Here is a 27,190-nt window from a genome sequence, read left to right as displayed (position 1 = left end):
TTTCTGTACTTATTCTCCCACATGCTATATGAATAAATTCAATTAGCACATAGTGCTCAAATCAGCATATAAATTCTAGATGAAGTAACAAAACAGAAATCCTTTCTTAGCACAATTTTATACTACAGCAGAAATCCTCTCCTCGTGAGAGAGTTTGTTTTGAATTTCGCGCAAAGTTACTCGAGGGCTATCTGCACTAGCCGTTCCTTATTTACCAGTGTAGGACTAGAGGGAAGGCAGCTAGTCATCATCACCCACCGCCAACTCTTGGACTACTCTTTTACATACAAAAAGTGGGGTTGATCGTCACATTATAACGCCCCCACGGCTGAAAGGGCGAGCATGTTTGGTGTGACGGAGATTCGAACCTGCGATCCTCAGATTACAAGTCGAGAGCTTTAACCACCTGGCCATGCCGGGCCCCTCATGGAAGAACTACACCTCTCTGTTCAACTTGATTTAACAGTTCCAATTCTGCCTTTTTTTTGTCGTATGTGATCTTACTCTAGTTTTCTGTATTCAAAGTTAACTGTTGCTTCAATTTATATTAACATCGCTTTTAGATTTAATTTCAGTTTGAGAAATGAGATGTTCTTGAGCACTCTCCTACATTACATTATATTTTTCCAAACACTTACAGTAGAAGACTTTTATTCATGACACGACTTCAGACACAGCCCTCCTTCTGTGCACTACAATGAAAGACACTATAGTTCTCTACCTAACTTCAGATACAGCCTTCCTTAGATGTTATTAATAATCGTTCTTTTATTAATATTATTATAATTACATGTTTTTATTTCTCGTGTTGTGATATTTTTAATTGCACGAGCGGTACGAAGTGAGCTGGTTAATATTCGAGCATCCCATGTATTGATAGGGAATAATGATTAGAATTAATCCAAATAAAATTAAATAACTAATTATAGATAATTATTGTTAAAATGAATAATTATTTTATGTTATTAATTCTTATCATGATTTGTAAATAACGTGTAAACATTTTATCATAATTACACCTTACTAAATTAACATCATCATAGTTGTGAGGTAAGTTAATAATATAAATGTCGCTCGTCCCGTACTTCAAACGTTCCTACAAAGAGAGAGGGCGCACCACGCTATTGGGTCGCCAGTCTCTGTAGTTTTAAAGTTAAGACAACTAATAATTTAAAAAAGCATCGTTGTAACTATTGCATCCCAACCGGTATGAAGAGTTATGGCAATCCACGAAAGTTCTCGTCGGTTTTGGATAAGATAGTAATGGTGTGGCTTATATATCATTACTTGTTCCTTTTGTTTTTTACTTCTACTCTCGAATTCTTAAGAGTCGGCTAGCCACTAAACCCAGCGGTCTTGTTCGTCTTTCTCTCTCTTCAACTGGAGCCCACTTTATCTGTTAAGAATGGAGGGACTGTTACGAACAGTTAGCCCTTCTTTAGGTTTGTGCAATACCCTGAAAGAAATAAACAGTAGAATTTCTGTCACAGTATCAACGGCTATATATGAATTAGTACTTCTAATTCATTTGGGACAATGTAACGAACCACAGACATCTGATAGTTTACAAATACTGGAATTTATAATCTACACGTAAGTGTATTCGATTAACTGCAGTTTCGTGAATAAAATAATATTTTTATTTGTTATTTTTATAAACAAAATTACTTCATTAATGTGTGAGTAACTTTCATGCGCCTCGATGGGCCTGATGGCCAGAACACTCAATTCGAAATCAGCTTGTCGCAGGTTTGAATCTCGTAACCGAATATATTCGCCCTTTCAGCTGTGGAGACGTTATAATGTTCGATCCATTCCACTATGGCTTGATAAAAAAAAACAGCTGAGGGGTTGGCGGTGATTTGACGTTGACTAACTCTATTTCTTCTAGATCATTACTTCTAAATCAAGAATGACCAGCGCAGGTAGCCCTCGAGTAAATTTGCAAGAAATTCAAATCAAAACAAAGCCTAAAGTATTTAATATAGTTGTTTTACTCCTTTATATATCACTAAATTATTTCTATCACATTTAACTTTCGTTTTTTTTTTGTTTTATTAAAAATCAGTTTCATAGCGTTTGTTTACTCGTGACTATTTTTTCACGCGGAAGATTATTTCTTCACGATCTGTTTTTCGTCTACTCGAGTTTTCTTGATCTGTCGTTTTGTCTTTTATGTTTTATTTCCTAGTAAGTTACTTCTCTGTATTTTCTGAACCCTTTGTGTGCTTTCTTTTATGTAATGTGCTGACATAAGTCAATACAATTTTTAAACAAGACCGTTGTCCCACACGTCACAGCCGGCACGTCAACAAAAGATAGAAATACCTTGGCGATGCCAAAAAGTTTGTTAAAAAAACAACAACGCCTGTTTTGATACAGCCAACAAACACTTGCAGCAGTAGTCAAGCACATGGTATCATTACAACTAATGTAAAAGAACAAATCACCATACATATTATATACTCTAGTTTCATTAGACTATTTTCTCGTTCATTCGCTCACCCAATAATTTCATAGCTTAAACTGAATAATTGCACTCTACGTATCGCTTCTGTCTTAAAGTGGAACACACTTTGTATTATGAGGTGTCTTTCAGAAAGCTGGTTATTGTATTTGTTCGTATAATGTAAGAAAGTATGTCGTACAATGGCACATCGAGCACGCACTTATGTACGGGTGCAAAACCTAGAGGGTAACTAAGGAAATTTAGAGACAGCTTGAAGCATTCGAAACGTGGTTCCTAGGATAAAATGGACTCACAGGAAAAGTAATTGTCAACTCTTGAACTACACTTTTACCAACGAACAGTAGGGCAGAGGAGTGTTCCTACTGTTTCGGCCGCTAGGGGTCTATAATATAATAGTAATATAATATAATAGTCAGAAACGTTGTTGTTTGTTGTTGTTGTTTTGAATTAAGCATAAAACTACACAATGTACCATCTGTGCTCTGCCCACCATGGGTATCGCACCCGGTTTTTAGCGTTGTAAGTCCACAGACATACCATACCGCTGAGCCACTGTGGCCCATAGTCAGAAACCACAGTGTTCTGTTCTTTTTTTCTCTCTCTCTCTTCTTTCAAGAGCGAAAACTGCAGACTCGCGCATGCGTGAACATCGTGTGTCCCTACCGGTTAATCCTAGTGCCACATTGACGCCTAAATTATAATTAATGTATACTGTCTTTGGGTTTATTTTTGATATGTTTATCACGACATCTGGACTACGTCCGGTGCATCACGTGATAATAACAGAGTTTCTTGCCGTGTTTGATCAGTCTTATCTGCGGTTTGAGCGATATTTGTAGAAAATTTAAAAAAAAACAACTCAAACTCACATACTTTTCAGCAAACTCAAGTACATAAAACTACTTATTATTGGTGATTCTCTCGTATATATAAACAATTTACTTTGTATTTGGTCATTAAATACACATCAATTAATATCTTTCATTTGTACACTGACATTCAAGGCTTTCAGTCTCGAGGGTTTATGTTGAGCAAAACAATGATAGAGTAGATACCTATTCACCTAAGTTTTGACTACTCTTTTCTCGTTAAAATTACTTCCTTATTTTATGACGTCTTACAGATAACCAGTACTACAGTTAACATTGAAAGTTGTGGATTTAATTATAAGGTTTGTAAAATAAAAATTGTGTTAGTGTTATAGTCGGAGTGGTTTGTTTGGTTTCAATTTCGCGCAAAGCTACAAGAGGACTATCTATGCTAGCCGTCCCTAATTTAGCAGTGTAAGACTAGAGGGAAGGCAGCTAGTCATCACCACCCACCGCCAACTCTTGAGCTACTCTCTCACCAACGAATAGTGGGATTGACCATCACATTATAACGCCCCTAGGGTGAGCATGTCTGGTGTGACGGGGATTCGAACCCGCAACCCTCAGAGTACGAGTCGAGTGCCTTAAACCACCTGGCCATGCCGGGCCGAGTCGGAGTGATGCATAAGCTTAAAGGAGGGGCCAATAATCTATTATTATGATTTAAAAATAAATAAGAGTACAAAACAATAATAATAAAAAATAAAGTTGCATTTTGTTAATAATTTACAGTTTGATTCTGTAAGTTTATTATTGCAATCTTTGTGATCCCTCCTTCTACTTTAAGAAATCCAGGCATGAGGTGGCGTTTTAGAGTCAAAAAATAAAAAAAGAATAAATACTACACATCTAGTTTAATTGTTGCAAATATGAATTATGTATAATGAAGATATCTGGGGGTGGGAGAACCTTTGCACCCTAAGCCTTAAATTCCTAATTTATCTCAGGTCACCATTACCACCAAAAATGCGTTTAGCAACCATTGTACCTACCTCAATATATTCTGATCGTTTGGAATTTTAGTTCTCGAATGATTTTGTATGTTTGTTTGTAGTTAAGTACAAAGCCACAGAAAGGGCTATCTGTGCTCTGCTAACCACCGGTATCGAAACCCAGTTTCTAAGCGTTGTGAATCCACATACCGATCTGCCACTATGGGACTCGTATGCTTTCAGCTGGCGGTTCGTTATGAATAAATACTTTTATTTCTTTATTAATACTTTCCGCTAGTACAATGGTAAGTCTACAGATTTATAACGCTAAAATCAAGGATTCGATTTCCTTCTATGGACTCAGCAATAGCCTCATGTGGCTTTGCTATAAGAAAATCACACACATTCTTTTTATTAATTTATGAGTTAGTTGTTGGTTTCGAACGATAAAATTAGTTTACTTTTAATAGGAAATTCTTAATAATTACAATCAACGAAATTCTCTAGCTTATATAAGATACTAATTAGTTTGAGTTATATAAACGAATTAGACGTTTCAAAGAGATAAAAAAGCAGCGCTTTACCCAAAGTAACTGATGAATATTTTGACCTACATGGGGTACATACATATCCGTGAGAATCGAACTCAGTTAACCTTTTCCACAGCATATTATGACACTTGGCTTGAAGGGCACCGAGTTTACTGAGGTTTTTTCAATAGGTTAGGAGCGGTGTTTCGTCCCACATGTGTGCATGAGTTTATAAATACTTTTCTTGAAAAAACAACAAAACAAAAACAACTTTGAATGATTTTAAATGTCATAAGATGAACGAACGTGATTTATATTTGATAAAATTAGGTCTAAGGCTTACACCTTCGTTGAATTGGTTGTGTTTCGTAATTTTCTAATAATTCCCGATTTTAAGCGAACGATGATAACGAGATGACACCAGATATCACACATGTTGTTGGGACGTGCTGATTCTAATCCAATGACTTCCTCTAATCACTTTGACATATACGACTGAAGCCACGTCTTGTGGATGACCTTTGCTTCTGGCCTCATGTGATTAATGTCAAAATTTAATATGATACAAAAGGTTCAAAACCCAAAACATGTTAAACTCGTGACACTGACCAGGTGACGTTAGACTTCTCAAATCAAGATAACACATAGGTAACACCACCTGATAGATAAATTAAATAGTTTTATGTTCACGTGGGAGAATAGTTGGATTGACTGTCACATCATAATTATCTTATTTAGTGTGAGCCTAGTGATCCGAGTTATCTGACCACCAGGCCATGCCATGGTCCTTTATTATTTCAGCTCCGGATTCTAAGTGTGTTAAACCACTAGTATAGCTGCCTTAAATGCATACAAGATAGATGTGTTTTCTAACCCACAAAGTCACAGCACAAGTTGTTCATATTATATATTGCATTCTAAAATATATATAGTTTTGATTCCTCCTCAAGATCCGAGGACTCCGGCTTCATCCTCTGAAGTTCCTGGCTTTATTTATCACTGAATGACAGTGGAAATAGAGTATGTAGAGACAAGGTAAATATCGATACATAATTAACTTGTTTGCATTTTTTTTTTGTTTACGGACATATCTTTGTCTTCAGAGAACTGTGACCTTTTTTTCCAATGATTTTAAATCGTTGTGCTAACTTGGAGGTGAATTTGATGATGAAATTATTTCCGATTAATCTGGAACACTAAAAGATTTTGGTGTTTCTCATCCAAAAATAAAATAAAACTAATTTAATTCAATAATCTAGAAAATCATTAGGCCCAGTATGGACAGGTGGTTGAGGCACTCGACTCATAATCCGAGGGTCGCGGGTTCGAATCCATGTCACACCAAACATGCTCGTCCTTTCAGCCGTGGGGGCGTTATAATATGACAGTCAATCTCACTATTCGTTGGTAAAAGAGTGACCTAAGAGTTGGCGGTTGGTGGTGATGACTAGCTGCCTTCTCTCTATTCTTACACTGCTAAATTAGGGACGGCTAGCGCAGATAGCCCTCGTGTAGCTTTGCGCAAAATTCAAAAACAAACAAACAGAGAACTTAACACGACAAAGTTGAAACTTGTATTTATTAACGGGCTTAAAATTAATATTAGAAACCCATTTTTAAACTAACAGCCTGTCGGATCGGGCGTGGCTTCATATTTTGCAAATTCATGCTAAAGACTCTCCAAGTATCGGTACGTTATAAGAGTGACAGTTAACTCCGTTAATGAGATTAAAGCTGAACAAAACTCTTTTAGTTCGTGGTTAAGAATAATGGATAATTACATGATATGTGTGCATGTGTTGTAGGTACAAACACAAAACCAGTACTAAAAACCTGAGTTTATGTAACTACATGATGAATATTCAGAAGACGTGGTTGCCTGGTTCTCAAGACAATTCTATTCATTCTTCTCAGTGATTAATCAAGCCATCATGACTCCACAAAATGGCCGAAATTTTATTAATTACGTTCTTATCGTTTGTTTAAATTTTAATAATTTTGTTTCATTTAACAATTAACTGGAGTACTCGTCTCGTGGATGGAAGTTATATTAATTCATGATTAGTGAAAGGTTATTTTAGCACATGAAAATTTGATTCCCATATATGTAACTGTATTTTTTAAAAAACACAACGCCCATATGCACAGCCAAAACACAAAATGTGAAACTGCAGATTTGCATGTATATACTCATGGACCCAATAAACCTCAATGACAAATTTGGTGGAGATCCATCACAGAAAGAGAAGTAACAATAATAATATAAAAAATACACGCAAAAATAACCATAAAACAGCAAATGTTGAAATACATAACTGCAAATATCTGTTTCTTTCCATAGACCCGATAAACCTTTATGCCAAATTTGACGAAAACCCGTCAACAGGGGCGCAGTAAAAAACGTAAAAACACTCATTAAAATCGCAAAACGCGAAACTGAGAATTAGTATGGAACTAATGAACCTCCACACCCTGCGAAGTAAGTACATGGCAAAAAACAGTATATTATTATATCTATATAAATTTACAATAATTAGTTGTTTTGTATTTCAGGATGACCTGTATGGGTATTAACATTTTTACAAAAATAAAGCAGAGAACAACGTTTCGACCTTCTTAAGTCATCTTCAGGTTAACAAAGTTAGGTTGAAGCGGGTTTCTCGTCGTTACGAATTGGTTGTTTTATTCTTATGTTCCTATTTGTTTTTCTATTTTTGTTCCATAGTTATACGTAGTTATTAAGCCACATTTGTATAGAATTGCTGTTTCTTTCTTTGATGAAATATTCAAGTTACATGTTGTGCCAACACGGCTCAATAGTCAGTATTCTGGGCTGTGGAACTGAAGCTCTGTGGTTAGTGTCCTGTTACCGCAAAACAGAAGCTTCGTGCTCCTCACTTTGGAGCCGCGAGTTCGTTATAGGAGTGGTTGTCAAATCCCATCGTTCATTCTGACAGGAGTGACCTAATAGTTGGCACTGGGTGGCGTTGACTAGCTGTCTTTCATTTAATCTTATCACTTCACAATTGAGGACGACTATCTCAGATAACCCCTCGTAGCGCGACATTCCGCAAACAAACTAAAAATTAGCTCACAAAGAAAGTGACATAACCAGAAAACAGTAATCTAAAATGATTCATTATTCTTCACTCAGTGGTCAACTGTGAAGTGTCCAACTGGGGCCCATGGTCCAAATGTGATGCTGACTGTGGACCAGGAATGATGGGGAGACAACGTTTCATCCTGAAGAGTCCTCAGAATGGAGGAGAACACTGTCCGGATCTGGTCCAGAAACGTGGCTGCGCTGGTACGAGATGTGAAGGCACCAGTCGCAATGAAAAAGCCCTCAAAGGTAATACTTCAACCTAAGTTTTCATCTAAAAACTGTAACCCTAAAACATTGATCGCTAAACGCTGTTAGAGAGGAGAAAATAATAAAGTTTTGTATTTATTGGTGCTAGTACTGATTAAAATTAATAGCATATATTTATTTTTTATTTCTCATATTGTTATTTGCCTTATATATATATGTGTTTGTGTGTGTGTGTCTTTTATGTGAGAATTATTTTACAGTTTCAATTTGCTTATGAATTTAGGCATATTTTAAAATTTCAAAGTTAGCGGAACCTCGTTAGATATTATTGGGATTATGGTCGAAAATATCGCTAACAGCGTGGATAACCAACTGACGCAGCAATGCATTACGATCTTTATAAGCAATACCTTTATGGCATGTACTCTTTGATAGATCCGTACATTAAATAAACGACATTGTCTACCAAAATAATTTTAATTTTGATAAATGCAGTTGTGTAGCGTGCTTCGACCAAAGTGATTGGTAATGACAAAACACTTGAGAAACAACAACGTACCTACGCCTATTGTCCCCCGGTAGGATAGAGGTAAGTGTACGGATTTATAATATCAAAGACCACAAGAGGTACTTATTGTGGATTATATCTTGATATCAAAAACCAGAAGAGATACTTATTGTGAATTATATCTTGATATCAAAAACCAAAAGAGGTAATTGTGAATTATATCTTGATATCAAAAAACAAAAGAGGTATTATTGTGAATTATATCTTGATATCAAACCCAGAAGAGGTACTAATTGTGAATTATATCTTAATATCAAAGAACAAAAGGGGTATTTATTTGATTGGTTGTTTGCAGTTAAGCATAAAGCTTCATAAAAGGCAATCTGTACTCTGCCTACCACCGGTATCGGAACTCGGTTTCTACCGTCGTAAGATCGCAGACACATAGCTGTGCCACAAGGGGAGCAGTACACATAAGAACTCAATAATAAAAAAAAGAACTTCCGTCTTGAAAATATCATTACTGATGTACCTTCTTTGTGGGAATCTGTGAGACATGAAGAGTGTTGTACATAGCTACATACCAGATTACAAGTATGTGGTTATAAGAGTGACAGTCAAATCCAACTATTCGATCGGACCGGGAAATCCCAGATTGACAGTGAGCGCTGTCTGCATTTCTCCACCCCATCCCTCAAGTAATCTCAAAATTATGGTAGGTTATACTCATGTACCCCTTGTACTGCTTCGTGAGAATTACTGACACAAATACATTGTAACGTCTGATATTTTTACACCTTCCCTTACCTCGATGATATATATATGTAATGCCTAGACCACTACTGCGTGTTTTATATATCAGCCGACCAGATGAGCCATGGTATCTAACGAAACACTTCGTCGACACGGGATGTGGAAGATATAACGTGGTTAATATATTTCAACACATTCTTTTTGTTTGCATTCATAAGTTCTCAGAAATACAAACACATAAAAAGAAACATTTTTCTGATTGTACCTGTAACTAAAGTCAAAGTCAAAAACACGCAAATAAAAAAAAAAAAAAAACATCACCTCCTTGCCAAGTGTATATGTATCTGTCTTTGTTTGTGAACGGTGGGGTTTGTTGCTGTTTATATCTAACTTCACCAAGGACGTTTTCCTAAGTAATCAGTCACACTCCAATTCTGTGATCAAGATAGGAAACGTAAGACATCTTCTGAAACCACGAAACAAAAATAAACAAAAATGTTTCTCAAGAACTTTTTTAAACATTAGTTTCCTGCTGCAACAACAGCAATTCTTTGTTAATTGTCTGCACATAAAGTCCTTTAATGCTAAAATATCTCTTCATAGCTTGGACTCTGGTTTTGTTCTTGAAACCTATACCATTTCTACTGTAGTACTGTCAATGAATCCTTTATTACACGAGAAACGTGTGTGGTTTCGTGTGTAACAAGAATATGTTTGAAAATGTATAATCCTGAAAATTAATTTCCCGGACTTTAACGTTGTTCTGCAAACGTGGTTTCGTTTTCTTCCAACAGTCCTCCGCAGTGTTTGTCGCCTCCTAGTAGCACAGCAGGATGTATGCGGACTCACACCGCTAAAAATAGTCTATTGTGTAGATTTGTGCTTAATTTAAAACAAACCAACACAGTGTTTTTCATTTATATTTTTCTTATTAAAGAACAAATTATCAAAGTCAAATCGGATTAAATAGCTTATTGCTGCTTCCGTTTTTTAAAAACTGTTACAGTCGCATGCCAATGTCCTGAATTATTTTTGATTTAGGACACGTGACGTCACAACCATTTTAAAGTAAATAACCTCGGGGCTTCATGATTGTAGAACCAGACATCAAAACAGCAGGTGCTTTTTTCAGTTTTATGTGATATACTGTTTTCATGGAACAAGCTGTTTCTTTCGGGTTTTAAATAAAACAGTGGATAGAGCCTAAAGGTCTTACGCCGCATAGGGTGCGCACTATTACAAAGTCTAGAAATCTTTAGCCACATAGGGTGTACACCATTAGAAAATCTGGAGTTCTTAAGCTACATAAAGAGTGCACTATTACAAAATATAAAGTTCTTAAGCAGCATAGGGTGTGCACCATTACAAAATCTGGGGTCTTAAGCCACATAAGATTGAACAACTACAAAATCCTAAAGGTCTTAAACTACATATGATATGCACCATTACAAAGTCTGAGGTTCTTAAGCCACATCAGGTTTGCACCATTACAAAACCCAAGGGTATTAAGCAACATAGGGTGTGCACCATTACAAGGTCTCAAGTTCTTAAACCATATACAGTATCCAACCAAACGTGGTATTGAAATATTTTATTTGCAAAAATTATATTATGTTTTTGTGTGTATGTGTGTGAATGCTTCTAAATACGTTTTTCGTTTCAAAATAGAAAAAACAACAACATAGAAATATCTCCCTGTAGAAGATTTTAAAATGTTATGAAGAAACTTCAACAGTAATTGTAGACGTGGTAAAAGAGTATATATACATATATTACTTCAACTTTGCGCGAAAACTAAACGAACATCTATTCAGTTCCAAACTCTCTCTTATATTACCTAAGAAGGTCGAAACCTTTTCACTCTGCTTTCATGGCCAGGTAGGTTAAGACGTTCGAATCCGAGGAGAGCGGGTTCGAATCCACGTCGCACCAACCATGCTCGCCCTCTCCCGGCCGTGGGGGCATTATAATGTTACGGTCAATCTCACTATTCGTTGGTAAAAGAGTAGCCCAAGGGTTGGCTGTGGGTGGTGATGACTAGCTACCTTTCCTCTAGTCTTACACTACTAAATTAGGGACGGCTAGCGCAGATAGCCCTCGTGTAGCTTTGCGCGAAATTTAAAAAAAAGTTCTCTGCTTTATTTTGGTAAAAATGTTAATACCCATTCCAGCCGTCCTGAGATACATTTTTAGTTCAAGTGGGTTTCATGTTATCACGAAAAATTATTCAGTATTTATACGCCTGAGCAAATGAATTTGTTAATACAGTGTTTGATAAGTCAGTTGAAACTACGGTTACCTGGTAACTACCAATGATATTGTAAGCTGACTTGTTTGTTTTGAATTTCGCGCAAAGCTACTCGAGGGCTATCTGCGCTGGTAAGCTGACTTTCACATTTCCTTTGAACTGCGTGTTTCGCGCAGGAACAAAAGGGCTATGACCGCTTTAACCAGTTAGAAACGTGATACAAAGTCCACGTGCGAAGTAGTTGGCAAACATTGGAAAACGCATTAAGTAACTCATAACTTTTACCATTTTAACGACTAGATACGCTAATAAACTTTATTTTAGAATTACCTTTCTGATGTACTTACCTTTATGTTTGACTTTCAAATAGACCATTGTTTAAGTAATCTACACAGCGTAATTACTCGAAATCAAAGTTAATCTGTTGTCCAATTAGCCATACATTACTGCTATTTCCCAATTTTCGCTATGTTTGTATGGATAACTGTACTCTCGTTAGCACTAAAGTGTGGGGTTATACCATTAAAGAATGGAAAAGTGGAAAATCCCTCTTAACTTTTATTGACTAAACCTCCGCAGTAACTTGAAACATTTTGCTTGTTTGTTTTCAAATGCAAAGCTACGCAATAGACTCTCTGTGTTCTCTCCACCGCGAGTATCGAAACTCGACATTTGGCGTTATAAGCTATCAGAATTTCCGGGAGGTTGGGAGATTTTAAGAATAAAATGTGTCCATTTCTTTCCAACACCACGATGATTGACGTTGCCGAAAGCCCTGCTTCAAGGATAATTAAACTGTAATTCTCTCGAAACTGCTTGCATTCCGAGGCCTTGTACTCACTTCGGTGCTCAAGTTTCTCACTTGACGTAATTTCTATCCCGTGAGACTTTGTTTCTGTGTTTCTTTTTCAAGGATCCTTTTCCCTGTTATAATGAAAAGCTTTCACTCAGCTACCGTTAGTTCTACAAACATCTTGAAATTGAGATTTTTCAACAAGAACCTCAAAGAGAGAACCAAATTACTGAAATTATTGTTTGTATTAACTGTTATGTTACTTGTCACTCCCCTACCTCCTATATACCTGGTCAAATTTATTTGAATACTTTACGCACATTTGTCCCTCATATTACCGACTTATTTCCATGTCGTTAATTAAAAATTCACGGCAGGGTCCCCGGTGGCTAATTCAGGGAACTTATAACGCTAAATATCGGGTGTCGATGCTCGCGGTTGGCAAGACACAGTTTTGTGTAACTTTGAGCTAAACAATAGTAGAATCAATATGTTACGTTATATAGATTTTCTTTTGGTGTTTTATTTGCCTGTTATAACACTCGATGAAAAAAATAGTCCAAAAACAGGTGAAATACATAAAATTAATCGTTCATCCCATCAATAATAAATAGGATTAATTGAAATATATTTATTTACATTTTTTACGTGATTCACATCATTAGGTTTGGTTATTTGGTTTGTTTTAAATTTCGCGCAAAGTTACACGAGGGCTAACCGTGTAAGACTAGAGGGAAGGCAGCTAATCATCATCACCCACCGCCAACTCTTGGGCTACACTTTTACCAACGAATAGGGGGATTGACTGTAACATTATAACGCCCCCACGGCTGAAAGGGCGAGCACATTTGGTACAACGAGGATTCGAACCCGCGATCCTCGGATTACGAGTAGAGTGCCTTAACCATTTGGCCATGCCGGGCCTACATACACACATCATTAAGGTTCCTGTAATCAAGAAAGTCATGAAGTCGCCCCCTCCAGTGACACAGCGGCATGTCTGCATCCTCTCATCACTAGAAATAGAGTTTCGATACCCATGGTGGGCAGAGCACAGATAGCCCATTGTGTAGCTTTGCGCTTAATTCCAAATAAACCAAAATAAAAACTCGCCAGCAACTTCATTTACGAATAATAAAAAATATAACAGTACTAAAAAAAAAAACAAGAAAAATAAAGTGCTGGTGTCCATTTCTTTGGTACTTTCTAGGATCAGACAAATTCTGAACTGAACTATTTGCGCATTATTAGACCCATTACTCTAAGGTGTTGTAGAGAAAACAACAACCACAACTGCGAATTGTTAAAAATCATTTTACTTTACTTGCCCCTAGTAGCACAGCTCTATGGCTGCCGATTTACAACACTAGATAGTATGTGTTTTATCACGTACAAACAAAATTATTTATTCCTACAAATAGCGTGGAAATTCTTATATATATATATATTGTGATACAGATATTTTGTTTGTTTTGAATTTCGCGCAAAGCTACACTGATATAGAGATTGCTTGATTTAAAAGAAATTTTATACAGTCAGCCAATGAAGTGGAATAAGTTAAATGCCTTTAGTTGGTTGGCTGGTTGGTTTGGTGTTTTATGGCTCAAAGCAACTAGACTATCTGCGCCGACCCCTCCTTTTCTTGTTTTTGTCTTTTTGTTTGGATGCTATAGCTCGAAGATGAAATTGGCATTTTATATAAACTTGGTAGCTTCTCGTTTAACTATGACTGTAAAATAGAAAATTTCTCCTCCTATATCAATATCTTATGTTTTCAGCAAATTTATTTGTAGATCAATCAATAAAACTCGTACGTGACTCATACAAGTGCTTATATAGATCTCCATTTTGACTTAACCCTTGTTCCAGAAAAGAACAAAGAACGATTGTTTGTCACCTATTTATGTCGTATCCTCAGGATGTTGTTTACATAGGTCGAACACGTTCATGTACCCTTTGGCGCTAGGGTTAACGAACTACTACCACAGTTCTTAAACTAATATTTATTGCAGAAAGTGATAGAAGTAAAAATCTTGAACAGAAGCAGAACTGTGAGGTCATTAACACCCTGTTATCCTTCCACCCATATCAAAAATCAGCTTCGTGTTTATTATTCTGTGTGTATTTCATCCAATACGGAGCAGTTGTAATAGCCGAGAAGTTTTGAAACGCAAATTTTTGTCTAAAGAAGAATAAATTGAATTATGGTTGCCTTGGTGGAGAGACACAATACTTTCACAAGGCTTCTATGGTGTACTATTTTGTCTTTGCGTGAATCCCTCTGACGGAAACATTGCCAGAGCCAATTGGAGAAACATTATATTTTCACATAGCTTTTATGGTGTACTATTTTGTCTGTAGGTGAATCCCTCTGATTGAAACATTGCCAGAGCCAATCAAAGCACCCAAATAAGTAGTACAGAAACAATCGTAGCTCTGGCTTGGTTTCTTTCGAGTTGTGCTGGTGTGTAACACACACAAAAGTTGATTGTTTCTCCTTTTCAGGGTTTTGGTTTTGTAGTCCAGGGAGGGTCAGGTTCACGTTTACCTTTTCCTGCTCTCCCGTTATTAAGGTTTTTCTTTAAACCTTTTATTATTATTACGATTAGGCTTATCGTTTATATTTAGGTTTAGCAGCAGCACGTGTCTCTGTAACAATGAGGGTAGCGTTCTAATCGTTATTAACTTTGATCCTTTCTGATAACATGTCTATGTTCTAATTGTTATTAACTTTAATCCTTTCTGATAACATGTCCATATTCTAATTGTTATTAACTTCGATCCTTTCTGATAACATGTCCATGTTCTAATTGTTATTAACTTTGATCCTTTCTGATAACATGTCCATGTTCTAATTGTTATTAACTTTGATCCTTTCTGATAACATGTCCATGTTCTAATTGTTATTAACTTTGATCCCTTCTGATAACATGTCCATGTTCTAATTGTTATTAATTTGATCCTTTCTGATAACATGTCCATGTTCTAATTGTTATTAACTTTGATCCTTTCTGATAACATGTCCATGTTCTAATTGTTATTAACTTTAATCCTTTCTGATAACATGTCCATGTTCTAATTGTTATTAACTTTGATCCTTTCTGATAACATGTCCATGTTCTAATTGTTATTAACTTCGATCCTTTCTGATAACATGTCCATGTTCTAATTGTTATTAACTTTGATCGTTTCTGATAACATGTCCATGTTCTAATTGTTATTAACTTTGATCCTTTCTGATAACATGTCCATGTTCTAATTGTTATTAACTTTGATCCTTTCTGATAACATGTTCACATTATTGGTGTTATATTCTTGAGCAAGTACTTCAGATATATTCATCTCATAAAACATATTTAGCAAGATAAAAAAATAAAATACAAGCGTGCAAGCATTAACGAGAACAACTTATAACACGTGCAACTTTATGTTCAATGTTATTAATCAACAGCCTGAAAGCAGCTAATAGGTTGACTTTTGGTTTGTTTTGTTATTCTGCTGGCTATTAGGTTTCTAAACAGAATAGTTCAGTTATTATTATAAATCCGTGATCTACCCTTTCAGTAATATAAAATCCATCACCTCGTTAGAGAAACGGTAAGTTTACATGGTAGAATATTAGATTCGATTCTTCTCGGTAGAGACGGCAGATATTCTAATGTGTCTTTGCTCTAAATTCTAAAACAAACAATAAAAAAATTCATAAAACATTTTACCTTGTAGACACTGATAGAAGACATGCTTACCCATAACCAGTGGAATTAAAAAAACAACAACATAATTTCATAGAAACACAATAGGTGACACTCATACCTCATCTGACATGTGTGTTTTCTTATAGCAAAACCATAGTGGTCTAGCTGTTGTGGCTCGAATCTCCGTCACGCCAAACATTCTCGCATTTTCAGCCGTGGAAGCGTTATAATGGTACAGTCAATCCCACTATTCGTTGGTAAAAGAGTACCCCAAGAGTTGGCAGTGGGTGGTGATGACTAGCTGCTTTCCCTCTAGTCTTACACACCTAAATCAGGAAAAGCTAACCATAGCAAAAAAGAAATAATAGTATATTTAATGGCAAAGAAAAATAATAATTTTATACACTACTCATATACACTACACAGAATTGATACTACTACTAATTAACATATACACTACACAGAATTGATACTACTACTAATTAACATGTACACTACACAGAATTGATACTACTACTAATTAACATGTACACTACACAGAATTGATACTACTACTAATTAACATGTACACTACACAGAATTGATACTACTACTAATTAACATATACACTACACAGAATTGATACTACTAATTAACATATACACTACACAGAATTGATACTACTACTAATTAACATGTACACTACACAGAATTGATACTACTACTAATTAACATATACACTACACAGAATTGATACTACTACTAATTAACATGCCACACCGAAGTTCCATTGTTCGTGCACTGTTACTGTCGTTGGTTCAGGGATGCGTAATAAAACTGACCGTTAAGTCCCAGTATGCGATCTGGCACGAGTTGGTGTTGAGTGGTTGTTGGCTACGTAACTTCCCTCTTGTTTATTAATCCAAAATTAGGGGCATCTGTATCAAATAGTCCTAAGATAAGTTTTCGCGAAATTCAACAAACAAACAAACGTTCCAGAATAACTAGTTGTTATAAGAATCCAATTGTCCAAACCTACTTTTAACGTGCAGTAAAGCTACACTTTTGTTAACACAGTTTAAACTATTTTTTAGTAAAATTCGCACTTTGGAACCTATTGCTGTCCAATTTGAAAGCTGTTACCATATTTTGAAATAAATTCAATTCGAAGAACTACAGAAAGGTGATTGTTAATTAAAATGAGTTAGTCACTACGAATAATGACTCAGAATGTTGTAATTAGATTTATCTCTGGTGTTAGTTTGGAGAGGATGGCGCCATTTTTCCAAATTACCACACCCTTGATACAGCTCGTTCCATTCAATATCACGTGTCAATAGCTTTAAGAATTATTTTTGAAACCGAGGCTTAGTCACAAGTTTTGTTTACTCGAAAATATTCTTGGAAATATGAAGAATAAACACGCAAAGCACAATTTTGCTGAGATCCACATGGTAGCCCTTGCCTGCACTACATCGTAACGTTCTCAAACCATGCCTTATATAGAAATGTGATTCATACGAGGTTTTTAAAAGTCCAAATACCCCCCTCCTCGGCTGTTTTTAAACATTACTTGATAAGGTTTGGTTACTAAATAATTAGGGAAAGATTCCTCTAACAATTTCCTGTAGAGACAGTGAACATGTCTGTGTGTGTGTGCTAGGAAGGGTTGGTGAAGGTTTTAAAGACTGCTTCGTTCTTCTTTTATTATAAGCTGGTATGAAAAATATGGTGCCCTTCAAGCCCCCTTTGTTGCAATATCCCAGATGCGAAAGACGTACAGCAACGAATCCTATAAACGTATACCTGATCTGTAGAAAAATGATCATCTGGAGCTTCCCTGTAAACATGCTGCGCTACCACTAGGATATGTTGCTGTAAAAGTTACATGTTAAATATTAGAACAGTTTTAAAGTAGATATGGAGAACATCTTTATATCGGTAAATAGTTTTTGTTCTGTAATTCATGTCTCTTTGTTTCCACACTAGAGATAAGTCATTTAATAATTCCTTATATATATCCTACAAAGTCATTCAACCTTGGCTATGTATGCCATTTCCAACAATACATATAAATAGTTGATGTTTCTACTGGTGTTGAAAGACTAATTGTATTTAATTGCTATCATTAGAGCTATACAAAATAAATCTGCTTTTCTGTCTGTTTGTCTGTTATCTAACTAGTTCTACGCCATTGGGCCATCTCATCCATACCTTGTGGGATGATAGTTTGGAAGAGGGGCATGTTAATAGGAAGATTCACAAGTCCTGCCCCATTATTGAGTATTTATTATATTTGACGTAAGTTAACGTTAACTAGATTCTTTATATAAATGGCGCCACGCCTTTACATAAAAAAGAAACTTTTATAAAATCTCTATCACACAACATATTCACAATGTGGGAAGAGGGCACAAAAATGTATTATACATCTCGGGGAGTAAGCTATCACTCCCTTTGGAGGAATACAATAAAAAATGACCTCCACTATTGCAACGACAATAACCACCATAAGTCGGACATGAAGAGCCGTTTATTGAATTATACTCTTTCTATTTTGATCCATGACCTTTTATTAATTAATTGCATGAAACACTGTTGAGCTACTGGGTGTTAAAAGTAGGTTACAGAAAACACCCCTACTTCTCCCTACAAAGTCATTCTGACCATCGCACAGTGTACACCGCGTTTTAAGTATATGCATATTGAGTCTGTAATGTCCAAAAAAACTTTGGGCGAGGTAATAATTAATACTGTGATAATTCGTTATGTTATAAATAAATTGTGTGAAAATTGGGAGTTTGTGTTACTCATTATATCATCCACCCACACATCTTTCTTTTTTTTAAGTTCTTGACCCGGATAAGAGATGGCAGCCCTAACTGTATAATAATAATAATAAATGGGTGCTGTTTCAAGATCCATAATGGATAATGCCGGACTTGATCTGATTGTGGTTAACGTGGCCGATCTGTGAATCGAAGGTTGGCAATTTTTATTCCTTTTCCACAAGAACAATTTCCTTTCAGATCATGATTATACTCTGACAAATAGCAGCAGTCCACGAGTTGGCGGTGAATGTTGGTGATTAACCGCTTTTATCCCTAATTTATCACCTCAAAATTAAGAACGGTTATGAGCTTATGTCCCTATGAATAACTATGTGCGAAAATTCTAAATACTATAAACTAAAATGGTTTGGTGTGTACATATTGTCTATGAACTCAAAACGCGATATTTCGCCACATCCCTAAAACTAATTATCGTGTCTGAAAAAAAGGGAAAAATGCAAGCCCTTCTACACTTAAACTCACACCAAGGCATGAGTCACGTAAAGACCAGTATTTGAAGCTATAAAAATCAGAGAGGTAAAGAAATTTTAAAAAGTGAACCGGAAGAAATAAAAACAAGGGGTAGGAAGCGAGAACGTTGGCAGAAAAGAAAGCTTGTGACAAATTTGGAGGTGATTTATCTCATGGTAATGTGTACGTGCTTTTTCTGTCACGGTCTGCGCAGCCGCACACAAAGTTTCAAGAACAATGCGTGTGTTATTCGCATGTGTAATTTAGTATTTGTGGGCTATTAATTTACTAAGGTTATAAATCAGTAGATACTTCACACACATACACACCTCCCTTTTCTTTTGTAATACACGCTTACGATAAGGAATAATTTAAATAAACATTTAAATAACACACTTTCAAATTATTTGGGTCTGGCGTAGTCTGGTGTTAGCGTGTTGAACTATGAATGAGAGAGTCCATTGTTCGCTTTGGGTGCTGTTGATTAACTACCTTCCCTTTGTTCTATCAGTTCAGACTTTGGAACGATATGTAGATATCCATTTCCTTACATTTGCACGAGGCCCGGCATGGCCAAACGTGTTAAGGCGTTCGACTCGTAATCCGAGGGTCGCAGGTTCGGATCCCGCTCGCATCAAACATGCTCGCCCTCCCAGCCGTGGGGGTGTTATAATGTGACGGTCAATCCCACTATTCGTTGGTAAAAGAGTAGCCCAAGAGTAAGCGGTGGGTGGTGATGACTAGCTACCTTCTCTCTTGTCTTACACTGCTAAATTAGGGACGGCTAGCACAGATAGAGCTCGAGTAGCTTTGCGTGAAACAACAAGCAAACAAACAACCTTATTCCATAGTGTTCTTCCTCGTGGTTTTTTAAATTTACATCAAACAAGAAGTACCGATCATTCCTTTAACTCATAATTTCCGATGAACGTTTGATTAATAATATGGACGTTTTATTCAACTGACTGTCCCGCAGTGTTCATATCATTAATGTATTGAAATATTTATTTAGGTACGCCCAATTCCTCCCATCTCCATACACACACCCACACACTACCCATAAAAATCTCAGAAGAAACTAACACTAATGTACCAGTTTTAGTGAGTTTACTGTGAGGATACAATACAATACAATACAACGCCAAGTTATATATCATGGTTTGTTTGTTTTTATATTTCGCGCAAATCTACACGAGGGCTATCTGCGCTAGCCGTCCCTAATTTAGCAGTGTAAAACTAGAGGAAAGACAGCTAGTCATCACGACCCACCGCCAACTCTTGGGTTACTCTTTTACCAACGAATAGTGGGATTGACCGTCACATTATAACGCCCCAACAGTCGAAAGGGCGAGCACGTTTGGTGTGACGGGGATTCGAACCCGCGACTTATATTATTGAATATTCGCTTTAGAAAAATGCAGGGTTTAACATTAAATCTCAAACAGCTGTGCTCTTTCTGCTTTGCCCCCAGTGGGTCAGCGGTATGTCTGCGGACTTACAACGCTAAAATCCGGGTTTCGATACCCGTGGTGGGCAGAGCATAGATAGCCCATTGTGTAGCTTTGTGCTTAACTTAAAAAACAAACAAATTTTTGCTTTATATCATTCTTAAGTCGATTTTGATTCCATCTTTCAACCTGAATAAAATTCACTTATTACCATTTTCAGAGAGACATTCTGGCGATACGTGGCCTAATAGTTTGTTTTTTAATATGTGTTTAATCCTCGTGCCAAGAATTTAACTTTCTGCCATATGGTTGGAAGAAACGGCTTTCCTAATACTCGACTGCGTAGACTCAATTCCAGCAACAATAAAAGTTAACAATGTATCTAACGCATTGTTGATCCTTTGCTATTGAAATGTCTTAATAAACGATTTTCAGGTTTGAAAATAATTATGTTCCTAATTACATATTTAATTATCTAAAATTATACCCAATTCTTAATTAAGACCACATTTCTATTCCATTAAGAAAGTGTAAGCTTATGGGTGTGGTTATGATTGTTTTTTTATCCTTAAGCGCAAAGCTAAACATGGTCAATTTACGATTTGCAAACCACAGGTATCGAAACCAGAGTTTTAGCATGTAAGCCCTCAAGCTTGCTGTGGATTACAACACGTGCGACCGTTTGATTTTAAGGCTTCACGGAATACATGGTGACTGCTTTCGGGAAGGTCAAATGTGTCTGATCAATGAATCCTACCAAAGCGAGGCTCACATTGCATATGAACAACTACTGTCATTCGTCGATAGTTTTCAAATTCCGGCCGTTGGTCATTTTGACAATTAAACCCGTTTTACGAAATCAAATAAACCACCGAACTGTCCATACGAGCCCATCGACTTTTTTAAAACACGTTATTTTAACTTATTTTGAACTTACGAATTGCGCTTGAGTCCACGATATGAGTCACAAACACATACACTAAAGGACGCAAAGCACCATCAGTATTGTAATTTGGTTTGTTTGTTGTTGTTGTTTTTGGAATTTTGCCCAAAGCTACACAAAGGCTCTCTGCACTAACCGTCCCTAATTTAGCAGTGTAAGACTAGAGGGAAGGCAGCTAGTCATCATCATCATCCGCCAACTCTTGGGCTACTCTTTTACAAACAAAGAGTGGGGTTGATCGTCACGTTATAACGCCCCCACGGCTGAAAGGATGAGAATGTTTGGTGTGACGGGGATTGGAACTCACGACCCTGAGATTACAACTCGAGTGCCTTAACCATTTGGCCATGCCTGGCCTTGTAATTTGGAAGTCGAAGAAATGGTTGCTTTCACCTATTGTATAACAGATCGGGGTGCTGTCACTACAACTATTAAAGAGCTAAAGTACAGTGTATAACAGGCACATGGTGCTATGACTGCATCTATTATAGGGTTCAAGCAATCACCTGTCTGACACCCAAGTTTTTACTTTATTTTGCGCACGAAAATTAAGGGAGTGCTCTACAAATGTGTAGGTGAGACGGGGGTCTAATTAAAAGTCTGGTCAGTTCACAAAACATGTATTAAGTGTGGAGCACTTTTCGGTTATCATAGCACGTATACAATTCCTACCTAGACTTGGCCAAAACGCGTTCGATAAATAAGGACTCGGAAAATGTAATTTTGTTTTCAATTAAGACGTTTATTTAGTGAGCATACGAAAGCATTAGTTGAAAATAGGGTTTTCTCTACGTTGAAATGATAACTTATTCAAACAAATGAAACCTTTTGTTGTTTTTTTTGTCTCCAATTTCCTGAAGTTCCGGTGATATTTGAAGAAATTTGATGACACAAAGCTTAATGAATAGGCTTAAGGAAATAAAAGTCAGGGTCAAATGTTTTGACGCTGACTTAGCAAATAGAGTGAAATCAAGAAGGGGTCGCATTTTGCACTATTTTTAATTTGTTAAATGACGATTAACTAGTGTGAATACTAAAGAAAATTACACAGAAAATTGCATTAATTATGACAAGGGTAGGTGCGCACAAATTCAATATATAATTTACCTTCATGCTGCACAAACGCTGTGATAGCGTAGCAAGCAATATTTTGGCAAATATTGTTGGTTTGTTTGTTTTCATTTAGCACAAAGTTGCCCACGAGCTATATACGCTAGCCTACCATAATTTTGTTGTGGTAGACTAGAAGACAGGCAGCTAATGGACAGCATTAACCGCCAGCTTTTGGACTATTTACTATTTCCACCAACGAAGAGTGGGATTGACTGTGACTTTATAACGACCGCACGACTGAAAAGGCGAGAAGGTTCGGTGACGAGATTTAATTTGTAAATTGCGAATCGAACGCTCTGACCACGATAGCTCATATTCGGCCATTCCTGCAAAGAACAGTGATAAAGTGTACCAGTTAAAAATTGTATTTACGCTCCAACATAATTGTATATATAACTGGTTAAATAAATACAAATTTCAATTTTTAGATGAAGTTTTTATGTGATACGCGATTTCTATTTATAAATATATTAAAAAATTATTTGTAATGACTGTGTTCATAAATCCATCAGTCATTATTCCAAGCTTAGTGTAATGCGTTTGTTGCACTCGTATTTAAATAGCACACATATCGACAGTTTAGCAGGAGAGATCAGTTCGCTGAAAACCTAATTTTCTAAGTAATAAATTCATCTACTGAGCATCATCTGTTATAATCACACATACACTTGATAATTAGGCTGTTATTTTGTGACCTTCATTACAATTTATATTAATAACCCAATTCTTCCTGGACACTGAGCGATTGGCCACCCGCGAACAGGAAAGCTGCGTTCACAATTTCACTTAATAATTCTCGTGACCCTTGGTGCGCGTGAGACAGACATTAGACGGCGAAGTCGTGCAGAAATCAAACTGCGGGTTCGTTTCCTGTTAGATTTTTTTTGTTGTTTTGTTTTTTTGCTACATTCTGATATAGTGTAACAGTCTGTTTACATACGTACATGTGAGATGTCAGACATGAGTTATTCACTAGCTGATATGGACCGTGAGGGTTGACATGTTGTCTAGCGTATTATTAAAAAAATGTGGCCTTTAATTATACATGGGAAGCACTTACACGTCATGTGCAGAGAACACATTGTTGTATTTGTGTTCTGTTGTGTAGGAAACGCATTGTTGTATTTATATTCTGTTTTGTAGGAAACACGTTGTTGTACTTATGCTGTGTAGAGAACATTTTGTTGCACTAAAAGACAAATAAACAGGCAAACTATTTCATGAAACCAGCGACACCTTGAGGGTACATTGTCATAAGATTGCAAAACGCATGGTTAAAGGAAAATTAGAAGGCGAAGGACTATTTTATTGTATATTTATGAAACCGAAATTAACCATTAGTATACTGTATATAATTTCGAATATTTCACCTTTTAAAAATTATTTTTTCCTAATCTCTTTCCCGACATGGCTAAGTGTTAGGATGCTCGACTCGTAGTCTGAGGGTCGCGGGTTTGAATCCCAGTCACACCAAACATGCTCGCTCTTTCAGCCGTTGGGTCGCTATAAAGTAACGGTGAATCCCAGCATTCGTTAGTAAAAGAGTAGCCCAAGAGTTGGCGATGGGTGGTGGTGACTAACTACCTTCCATCTAGTCTTAAACTGCTAAATTAGGTATGGCTACCGCAGATAGCTCTCATCTAGCTTTTCGGGGAATTCAATTAAAACCCAGTCTCTAATCTAATAAGATCAAAATAATAAACAAAGATATAAGAAGAAAGCGCGGCAGTGAATTATTCTACTAGATGAAAGAGTTGAAAGGCCTAACCTACCTCTCTTCCTTTTCAATGTTTTCTGTATTGCCTGTATTTTTTTGGAGGGAAGGGAGGTGTTATATGTTATATTCACATCTGACAATGCTTTTGATACAAAGTAAATTGTATGCATATGTATGTATATTGTAACGTCGAGTTTTAGGCAATAATATGTTTTTCATGTTCGTGTTCATTGCATAAAAGACTGGATAACTGAAGCAAAATGTTTATCCATCGATTTACTATTACTAATTTAAAATCATACTATCTTTGTTACCATCACAACTTGAGACTTTGGTTAGTACTTTGTCACTAGATGTATATTTTTATTGGCATGGTTTAGCGATTAGTGTGTCGGGCTTCGGATCGAAGGGTCCAAGATTCGATACATGATGCCTCTGAGCACGCTTCGCACTTTTATCTGTGGGCGACTGATAAAAATGACACTTAACCAGCTAAAAGGGCGTTACAAATTCATTGTGGCGGCGAGTGTTAGTGGTTGGCTGTCTTTTCTCTGACGTGAATTTAAAATTCGGAACGACTATACCAGAATCCATGGGATCTCGGAACTGACCATTCAGCCAACGAAGACACAAGGTGTTTTTCAGGTTTAACTTTCCAATTCTTTACATTTTTAAACATTCCCCATTCAGTACTAATAGACCCAGGCATGACCAGGTGGTTAGGGCGCTTGACTCCCAATCTGACGTTCATCCTTTCAGCCGTAGGGGGGTTATATAACCATCAATCCCACCAGAGTAGCGCAAGTGTTGTCGGTGGGTGGTGATGACTAGTCTTAAACTGTTAAATTAGGGAGGGCTAGTGCAGATAGCCCTCGTGTAGCTTTGCGCGAAATGAAAAACAAACAAACAGTATTGACATGTATTAATTTAGAATCGTGTTTTACAGAGACTGCACTTCTTCTGAGTGGAAAGTTTTCCAAAATGCGAACTATGAACGATACTCAAGACATAAGAAAGAATCTCCGTCTTCGATATCCTAAAGACCCAGCTAAAGAGAGGAGTCAACAGTAAGTTATATGACATCTTTTTGACAGGAATATTTATTTAGTCGGCTGCATGTGTAATTGTGTTGGGAAATGGAGAATGCCCTTTACAAAAAATGAAAAAGAAATGCATTGTCTGGTATCCTGACTTTGTAGATAGATGTCTCTGTAGGTGTACCAGCGAGAGCACTTGATTTCGATGTAATCATTAAAATGTTTTATTTCGACATTTCATACTCCTAGTTAGAAGGTATTATTAGGTTTGTTACAGTGTTTAATGGGTTAAATTTAAGTTCTGGTCTTTGTAGAAGGTTACTTTGACCAGAGGTTAGTGCAACTAAAGTGACCGTTTATATATAAAAAAAAGAAGGGAACATGTAACTTGCAACAGATGAGTTTTTCGCTGAACCCCACAGTAAAGACAAAGACAGAAAAGGTGTTACATAGGAGTTTAGTTTAAAGAGGCTGACAGAGGCTAACCCCCCACAACCTCCGCACAATTCTAATCCAAAGTCTTTTGTGACAGATAGGTACTTTAAAGCTGATAGTAGCATTAGCTATTCAAGGGCTATGCACTTCAACAGACCCCCAAATTTGATCTGACAGACAGGCGGTTGGTCAATAACTCTTGGGCTAACCAAATTTTGAAAATTAACCGTCATGTCCCTAACCACTTGACCACGCTTGACCGAAAAACATGACAATTAGGCATCCCGGATATAATATCAACTTTTCCCAGACATTCCAAAAGAAAAGAGTGAGAATGGTAACGTTAATTATGAACCTGTTTGAGAAACTATTCAAATGACTATGAGACTTCCCAGTTCTCCAATTAAAATTAGAAATCAGGTTCTTCAACTTTTTATGGGATGAGTTCAGGTGTGGAGTCAGGTGAGCTTCAACTTTTTATTAAAAAAAAACACCCACCTGCAGTCATATCAGGCTGCTTTGAATTGACATGCTTTAGCATCTGTTTAACTTGGTTAACAACAGATAGTACTGCAATTGTAAGATTATTATGGCATAGAGGGATGGGTGAGTTTACCTAAAGTCAGATTTACACAGAAACCTATTAGGTTGTCCAGAAATAAATGTTGTTTTTGAACTGCGAAGTTTGGAAAAGTATAAACCAGTATTGTAAAACATGCTTTATTCAAAGTAAGCACAATTTGCTTCAACACACTTTTGCCAATGTGTAACATTTGCTGCTTATGCCCCTGCTGTAGAAATCAGAGTTTCTATGGTCAATAAACTCCCTGAAAGCTTCTTCTGAAGCTACCTAGTTTTGAAAGCTTTTATTGTTTAGAAGGTTGTCAAAGTGCTCGAAAAGATGAAAATATGTAGGCGAAAGGTCTGGGGAATAAGGTGGATGAGGCAGAACCTCGATTCCCAATTCGTTCAATTTTTGGAGCTGTCATCCTTGACAGGTCTTATAACGCCGATTTTGTTGATCTTCAGTCAGCTCATGCAGAATCCATTTTTCCAACTTTTTTGTCTTTCTAATCGCACTCAAGTGGTTGGCAGTGCTTGATTT

General features: G+C 36.6%; 1 protein-coding gene and 1 long non-coding RNA gene across 2 annotated transcripts in view; one reads left to right on the top strand and one right to left on the bottom strand.

Moving 5' to 3' along the window:
- LOC143253424 (somatomedin-B and thrombospondin type-1 domain-containing protein-like) overlaps positions 1 to 27,190 on the top strand; it is a 35,178-nt gene that overhangs the window by 2,321 nt on the left and 5,667 nt on the right. The window contains exons 2-3 of the mRNA XM_076507288.1: positions 7,956 to 8,153; positions 25,560 to 25,680. Of these exons, the coding sequence (XP_076363403.1) occupies positions 7,956 to 8,153; positions 25,560 to 25,680 (319 nt within the window). The remainder of the gene's footprint in view (positions 1 to 7,955; positions 8,154 to 25,559; positions 25,681 to 27,190) is intronic.
- Positions 641 to 16,983, bottom strand: LOC143253425 (uncharacterized). Its single transcript, XR_013029572.1, has 3 exons — positions 16,871 to 16,983; positions 16,230 to 16,452; positions 641 to 1,456 (listed from the first exon to the last, which is right to left on the bottom strand). It is a non-coding gene; the product is annotated as an uncharacterized LOC143253425 (long non-coding RNA).

The sequence above is a fragment of the Tachypleus tridentatus genome, chromosome 6, assembly GCF_004210375.1.
Source record: "Tachypleus tridentatus isolate NWPU-2018 chromosome 6, ASM421037v1, whole genome shotgun sequence".
Taxonomy (NCBI): domain Eukaryota; kingdom Metazoa; phylum Arthropoda; class Merostomata; order Xiphosura; family Limulidae; genus Tachypleus; species Tachypleus tridentatus.
The sequence above is the reverse complement of the archived record's forward strand: the minus strand, read 5'-3'. Positions and strand labels throughout refer to the sequence as shown.